The sequence below is a fragment of the Quercus suber genome, unplaced genomic scaffold (genome assembly GCF_002906115.3).
Source record: "Quercus suber isolate HL8 unplaced genomic scaffold, Cork oak 2.0 scaffold_898, whole genome shotgun sequence".
NCBI lineage: Eukaryota > Viridiplantae > Streptophyta > Magnoliopsida > Fagales > Fagaceae > Quercus > Quercus suber.
In genome coordinates this window covers 217,575-226,078 of record NW_027070324.1, presented here as the reverse complement: position 1 = coordinate 226,078, position 8,504 = coordinate 217,575, and the positions used below count along the sequence as shown (strand labels likewise).

Sequence of the window (8,504 nt, the reverse complement as noted above, 5' to 3'; positions counted from 1 at the left end):
TGCATGGGCCTGAATTAGTACCTTATCTTCCTCTTCACTCCATGTATCCTTCTGCAAAGTAACGAAAGAATATGAGCAAAAATAAACGACATTTTCATGCATTGGTGTCTAGTGTTAAAAAATGCATATTTGTATCTCCATTTAATCAATGAATTCCATAAAAACATGTAGGGGTAAAGATAGAATAATATAGAATCAATGAAGAAGAAATTAATAAAACCTTGATGTCTGGTCTAAGATGGTTATGCCATCTCTCTCGGCACTGCTTTCCTATCCTCCCAGGCAACATTTGAGCAATATAAGACCATTTTCTCACTCCATATTGCTTAACCAGTTGAATCAAAAGCCTGTATTTACATGCATCAATACATGATAAAGACAACCAAACATGGGGAATAACAAAAGAGCAATCTTAGAGAAACACAAAATTTGACAACTTTTTCACAACTTGTTAATATGATAAGTTGTGATTGAAACAATATCACTTTTACATAAATTTATTACTGATATCATTTTTATTATACATAGATCATAATAAATCAAGTCAACAATGGTAAAAACATGAAATTTTTTTTGTGTTGCTAGATTTATTGATAACAAAAATACATAATTAATAGGATTTTGATTGTCTCACACTCTTAACATTTACACTTCATATATATTGGACAATCATTTACAAAGTGTGGACATCAAGTATCCACATAAAATTCATATTTTTAAAATAATGTCCAATGTGTATGGAGTGTGAATATTGAAAGTGTCATACAATAATTTACATAGATAATGTAAAAATGATCTATATATATATATGTATATATATTGAGGAATGAAATCTTTTGTACCTGTCTTCTTCAACTGTCCATTGACCCTTAACAACATTAGATTTCTTACGACCTTTTTGTGGTTTTTTAGTTGTTGGCAATGCTCTATTTTTGTTCATGCCAATTTTTTTGTAGTACCCATTTTCCGCTGTTATGCATGAGACTTCGTCTGGTACAACAAAATTCAGAGGTTTTATTATGTCTTGGCTAGTAAAGACCATGTGACTCCGATCTAATCCCATAATATCAATGGGATTTCTCTGAGGGAGATTCAAGTATCCTCCACTCTCGAAATTGTCCATAACATGACCATGCCCACCATTATCCATAAATGGCTTACACTCGTACATATCAAAATCAGTTGAGGTGCACCCATATGTGAAATTGCTATTCAAACACTGAGTTTGCACCCCAAAGATGGGATTTGATGAAGACCCACTAGTTTGAAACTGATCAAGATGGTGAAAATCTTGCAAGAAACCCTTAGATGAAGGAGCTTCAAAGGAAAAATCATCTTTCGTGTAGGACTTCAAGTAATTATCAGACAAAAGTATTGGTTGTGAAGCAAGATTTTCCCTAAACTTTGTGTCAAGCTCCATTAGAGAAAGAGGGAGAGATGAGGACTAAAAGTGAGGCAAATGGCCTAGTGTTTTGGTTCTAATCTCCTTTGTGTTACTTAATAGGTGAGCTTTAGTTGTCATTAATTGTAGTGGTCGATCATGACTTTTAAATTAAATCATCCAATGGTGACTAAAATTTGGTTTGTTAGGACTTAATTTGGTATTTCTTAGCTTTTGATGGATACTTTAGCAACTGCAATTAAGAATTTAATAAATATGTAATAAGTATATTAAATATAATTAAGTAGTGTAATAAGTATATTAAATATAATTAAGCAGTTACATATAGCATATGGTCAATGAAGGTCATGGTTTCAGACATGTGAGAATAGAATTGAGTATGGTACATGTTGGTATAAATACTCTAATCGTACACACGTGGCATAAAGGCATTGGCTAGATTGATGGGCATTTTTGTCTTTCAGAATTTGTTTTATGGTTTCTTATTTTAAATAAAATGAAATTTACTCCACAAATTAATTCTGAGTGGAAGCAATGTTTTGCAACATGTAGTAAAATGGTTGAACATATTTATGACCATCTTGACCTTGTTTGTACTTATTATATGCGGGAAAATTAAAATTAATATGCAATTTGATGAGGATTTAACTCGTTGTCTTTTAGAATATGTTTAAGGGCTTCTTATTAAATAAAAAGAAAATTTACTCTACAAATTAATTTTGAGTGAAGGCAATTTTTTTGCAACATGTAGTCAAATAATTGAACATATTTATAATCATCTTACCTTTGTTTTTACTTACTACATATGGGACAAGTTAATATCCAATGCTGAGGATTTAACATCAGGATGCATTTGTTGTTTGAGAAATTGGGTCAATGGAAATTATGCAAATGTGTCCTAAGCAAAAATCTCATTTAATTACTTTAATTTGGGGAAAAAAAAACTTTAATTGTTTTAATATAGCTATTTATAAAAAATTTTACAAAGCGTAATTTTCAATTGATGAACCTTGTAGAAGACGGGGAAACTGTAAAATGCCCTTTATGACTTTAAGTTTGTAAACATTGGTTTGTTCCATATTACCATACAAATACTGTGCTTGTGATAATTTATTCTGATACAAAGAAATCATACGTTATAATTTTTATTTATTTATTTAAGCTCACCTCTACTAAAATAAATAATTTTTATAATCATATCAATATAATCATATCAATACAATATGGTGAAGAAAAACATCCTATATTCCTATAGCCATAAATAAATTTAGGCTCTTGCTGCTTCAACTATTTATCATTTTTTTGCACTTTGAAAAATTTTTTCCCCTTTTTTTCTCCTATACACTTTCTTTCACATAATTTATTTGACATGATATGATCATATGACCATGTTGTTGTCATTACACTAATCAAGTTGACTGTTATTAATAATTATGACTAGGTTAGAGAGACCTAGCCAATTAGAAGTATCCATCTAAAATAATGCTAATACCATAACAAAATTCATAATTTTTGCCACAATTTGCCCACCTGACAAGTTGTGAATGGTAAAATAAAAGTGGTGGGTTGATATGAATTCACAACTCTACCACTCACAATATTACCACATGGGCAATTTGTTAGTTTTGTTGTGATACTAGATTCATCCATTATTCCATTTATCTTTTGCTCTCTCGTAAACAATAAAAATAAAAACAATAATGTATCTAACTCACTCTGAACATATCCAATATTTATGCATTAAAAGTGATAATTTGTCGTAACTGAAGTTGAATTCTATACTCAAAAATCAACCCCTCTCTTGACGACAAATTTAACTAGCCATTAAGGATAAAATTTAATGGTAAATTTAGTGGTGGAGAATGAAACACAGTGGAAACATGACTCATCTCATTTAATTAATCAACATTATTTACTAAGAGATGTTACGATGAAAACGCTATGCAATTAATGAACGGCTAATTGTGCATCAAAAGTTCTTAATTACAAATACCCTTTAGTTTAATTACTATCCCTATAAATGAAGATATAAGAGTTTAGGATTTCACCACCGCACACTCTTGATGCGATGGTCACTCTACAAGTATAAGTATTTATGAAGTGTAGAGAGCAAATGCTAGAGTTTAAGTCTCTAGGAGGGAGTTTCACACACATATACACTTAATAGAACTTCGAAGGAAAAATCATCATTCATATAATAGTAATTATCAGATAAAAGTATTGCTTGTGAGGCAAGATTTTCCCTAAACTTTGTGCCAAGCTCCATTAGAGTGAGAGATGGGCGGAGCTAGGGGGGGAGGGGGGGCAGTTCCCCCCCCCCCCGGCACGCGCGCGCCCTTGAACCCAAAAAATACCCTTAATTATTAGAGTTAATACTTATTAAATATTTCTGCTTACTTTTTGTTTTTGAGTTTATTAAATGCAACTCTGTTTTTTTGGTCTTGAAAGAGAGCACAACTTCTAAACGAACTATTGAGAAACCTTAAGTCTCCACTAGCATGCCTTACACTGAATTTTTTAATTTGTTCCTACCTATTATAATTTGAACCTTTTATGGGTTCACATTAACCAAAATAATAGAAATTTACATATATTACACTCAATATTTATCTAACTACTAATAGTTTCATTCATAACTTGAGTTTTGACTCTAAAAAAAAAGAAAAATTAAAAATAGATCATTCATGTGAGAATTATTTCAATAGATAAATACAATATTATGAATAAGCATTTTTTTGGTAGAGGTTTTTTTTTTTTTTGGTTTAATTACATTAAATATCACTTAGTATTTAAATGAATAACTTTTAATTTTCAAATTGGTCTCAAATATTATATATTCACATAATATGTGTAAATGCGTGTATCATATATAAGTTTGGACAAAGTTTAGCAACAAAATTGGTTGTAGCCTTAGGCTACAAACTCACTAAATATTTTTTATTAGAGGTGAATTTTGACAAATCTACCATTGAATTGCATCTTCTTCTTATATCCTTCATGTTTGCAAAATTTTAAGAAAATTAAAGATCAATAGTTATGTCATCAATAAAATTTTAAATTGCAAGTTTTTGTAATTTAAAATTATGCATAAATATAAGATTATAGATTATATAATAAATGATATCCGATTGACACAAAAATTGACATGTGCATTGAGAGCGTAAAGAACATGTAATTCAACGGTTAGATTTTCAAAATATACAGTAATATTTATTTTATTGAGTAAGTTTGTAGCCTAAAGTTACAACCAATTTTGTAGCTAAACTTTGCCCTCCCTCAACTCAAATCCTGGCTCCGCCACGGGTGAGAGATGAGCATACAGTGAGGCAAATGGCCTAATGTTTTGGTGCTAATCTCCTTTGTGTTCCTTAATAGGTGAGCTTTGGATGCCATTAATTGTAGAGTTTGATTATGACCTTTAAATCTAAATCATCCAACGGTCAAGGCTGCCTAAGCATTTCTTTAAACTTGTGACCAAAATCTGCTTTGTTAAGACTTAACTTGGCATTTCTTAGCTTTGATGGGTACTTTAGCAACTGCAATTAAGAATTTAATAAATATGTAATAAGTATATTAAATATAACTAAGCAGTTACATATAGCATATGGTTAAGGAAGATCGTGATTTTAGGCATGTGAGAATAGAATTGAGTTCTGCGCTTGTTGGTGTAGAACTCTATTTGGACACGAGACATAGTGGCATTAGCTAGATCGATGGGCAGTTTTGTATTTCAGAATTTGTTTTAAGGTTTCTTATTTCAAATAAAAGGAAATTTACTCCACAAATTAATTCGGAGTGAAAGCAATGTTTTGCAACATGCAGTAAAAGGAAAATTATTAGGTACTCTTGAAGTATCATAAATGCGTACTCCATCTTCTCATATGAATGATGGGTCCTACCATGAATTTAATTAGTAAAACCACCATTCATGCGAGAGGAACGAGTACGCATTTATGGTACTTCGAGAATATACAATAACCATGGTTTTCTCAGACAATGGTTGAACATAAATGTGTACTCCATCTTCTCATATGAATGATGGGTTCTACCATGAATTTAATTAGTAGAACCCACCATTCATGCGAGAGGAAGGAGTATGCATTTATGGTATTCCGAGAATACACAATAATTCCCGTAGTAAAATGGTTGAACATATTTATGACCTTGACCTTGTTTTTACTTATTATACGTGGGACATATTAATATGCAATTTGATAAGAATTTTGTGTGGAACCATGGTTTTCTCAGACAATGCACTAGCTTTATAGACATCATGAATTTATTTGCGCAGAAAACAAAGAACCTGAGTTATTTTCTTCAGTCACCTGGGCCCTCTGGAGTCATCGGAATAATTTACGGCTTGGAAAGCAAGCCGTGCCTCTTGACAAGCTGCTGGAGCATGCGAGACATCAGTTACCAGAGACATTGCCCTCACTTGCGTCATCCTTGAAGGCCTGGTCCCAAACAGATGGACATGGCAAAACGGGCGGGTAGGTTCGGGTCGGGTCAATTGGGTTGCGGATCGGGTTGACCCGTATTTTCACATGATTTTTTTTTTTTAATTTAAAAAAAACAACATATATTTGCCATTTGAAAAGTCATGCAACAATTTACTTGATGTAAAATATGTAGGAGCATTTTTAATATTAAATAAATAAAATGAATAAATGTAATAACATAAATGTAAAGATGTGAGAGTAAATATGGGAGATGAAGAGTTAGTGTAAATGTTAATTCCACATTGAAAAGGAGAGAGACTTTTTTATTCTTTTTAATTGTGGTGATTAATGGGCTAAAATGTATTGACTCAGATATTGGGCTAGATACGTGCGCAAGGGGAAGGTGAAGAGTGGAGGTATCAAAATTGGAAATGAATTGAGACAAGTCATAGAAGGTCTGCACCGGTTCCAAAGTTTAGCCAACCAAGGGCTTGAATCTCCTTAAAGAGAGCGAGTGCCGCGTCTCAGTCTAAATAGTGTTGTGTAATTTCTCTTTACGTTAATAATATTCAGAAGTATTTTCAGTTTCTCTTTGTGTTTTTCTATTACCATTGTATTTGCACCAACAAAAATGCATTACTTTGAATTCACCACTTATATCAAGAATGAACTCAGTTAAACTTATTAATACTTATTCAATAATTTTAAAATATATAAATCCTAACATTACTATCTAAAACAAAATAACACAAAGATAAGTAAAACAAATGTACAAATTTTATTTCTACACAATATCAACATCCAAAATATAAAACAAAATTATAAATGACTTATTAGATAACTCATTTGACAAAGAATAAAAACACATAAGAAATTTACAATCATGAAAATTAATTTTATAATCTATTATCAATTGTGGATGACACTCTATTTCAATTTGAGATATACGTTAAAGTTTGATTGTTTACTTTTTTATACATAATCTCTTTATGAATATCATATCATTGTTAAGCAATACACACTCTAGGAAATATCATAATTTATTTTGAAAGCCATTTATTTTGGACATAAATTGTTAAAAAATAAGTCTAAGCATTCATAATTTATACTAATTTGATACTTTGACTTCACTATTTTCATACTTGTAAATGTTTCTCACACATGTTTACAATTTTAAATCTATATTTTTAACTCTACTATAACAAGATCATCTTGGCATATACTTTTTATTTGATATCTAAAAATCTTTACTCATTACAGAATACTCAACCATTTATCTTTTAATTAATTTGCATGCAGTTATGTAAATGTCTCAATTGTTTCGTTAAAGCGCACAACAAACAATTAAACTAATATTTTCTTGATTTTATTATTTTTTTTACCAAAAAAAAAGTTTAAAAAAATGGTTCGAGTTCGGCTGGAGTCGGGTCAGGTTGACTTACTAAAAATACGAGTTGGGTTACGGGTCAACCCATTTTTTTATTTGGGTAAAAACGAACAGGCACACTACGGTCACCACCCACCTCAAGTAGATACAAAGTTAACTTTGACGGAGCCATCTTCGAAAAAGAAAAAAAGGCTGGACTGGGAGTTGTTATACGCAATCATGAAGGGCTGGTAATGGCCTCCCTGTCACAGCTTGTTCCATTACTGCCATCAGTCATGGAAGTGGAGGCACTGGCAGCGAGAAGGGCTATCGAATTAGCTTTGGAGTTGGGTTTTAATAGTATCATTGTTGAGGGCGACTCAGAGATATTGATTAAGGTCCTGCAGCAACAGAACAGGTCTTTGGCATCATTTGGGAGTATTGCTAATGACATCGTTTTTCTTGCTTTACATTTCTCATGTTTTAATTTTATGCATGTTCATTCACAATGTAATCAGGTTGCTCATTCACTTGCTAGAAGAGCAATCCTTTCTTCTCTCATGTTCGTTTTGATGGAAGACGTTCCACCAGACCTTTTACATGTACTTTAGACTGACTTGATCAGCCACATTTAATAATAAGCATCGGCTTGATTCTTAGAAAAAAAAAAAAAAAAAAAACTTGTTGTCTTTTCAGAATATGTTTAGGGGCTTCTTATTAAATCAAAAGTAAATTTACTCCACAAATTAATTTTGAGTGTAGGCAATTTTTGTAGGCAATTTTTTTGCAACATGTAGTCAAATGGTTGAACATATTTATGATCATCTTGACCTTTGTTTTTACTTACTACATATGGGACAAGTTAATATGAGGATTTGAAACCAGGACGCATTTGTTGTTTGAGAAATTGGGTCAATGGAAATTATGAAACTATGTACTAAGCAAGAATCTCATTTAATTACTTTAATTATTTTAATAACGTTGTAGAAGATGAGAAAAAAATGTAAATTGCCCTTTTTGGCTTTAAGTTTGTAAACATTGGTTTGTTCCATATTACCATATAAGTACTTATTATTATTATTATTGGTGTTTGTGATACTTTATTCTGATATAAAGAAAATCATAAGTTAGAAATTTTTATTATTTAAGCTCACCTCTACCTAAAATAAATAATTTTTATAATCATATCAATACATTATAGTGAAGAAAAACATCCTATATTCCTATAGCCATAAAAAAAAATTTAGTCTCTTGCTCAGGTACGGAGCTGTAGTTGGACATTTCCCGCCCCCCCCCC

The 8,504-nt window shown here is 31.3% G+C and overlaps 2 protein-coding genes across 2 annotated transcripts in view; one reads left to right on the top strand and one right to left on the bottom strand.

Annotated features, from left to right (window-relative positions):
* Positions 1 to 21: 21 nt before the first annotated feature.
* On the bottom strand, positions 22 to 1,420 carry LOC111999116 (transcription factor MYB98-like; the record flags this gene model as incomplete). Its single annotated transcript, XM_024031234.2, has 3 exons — positions 843 to 1,420; positions 221 to 347; positions 22 to 51 (listed from the first exon to the last, which is right to left on the bottom strand). Coding segments are annotated over exons 1-3 (735 nt in total), but the record flags the coding sequence as incomplete, so codon positions are not given.
* A 6,041-nt stretch (positions 1,421 to 7,461) lies between these two features.
* Positions 7,462 to 8,504, top strand: part of LOC111989503 (carboxylesterase 1) — a 5,188-nt gene continuing 4,145 nt past the window's right edge. The window contains 2 exon segments of the mRNA XM_065768169.1: positions 7,462 to 7,605; positions 7,726 to 7,809. Coding sequence (XP_065624241.1) covers positions 7,462 to 7,605; positions 7,726 to 7,809 — 228 coding nt within the window.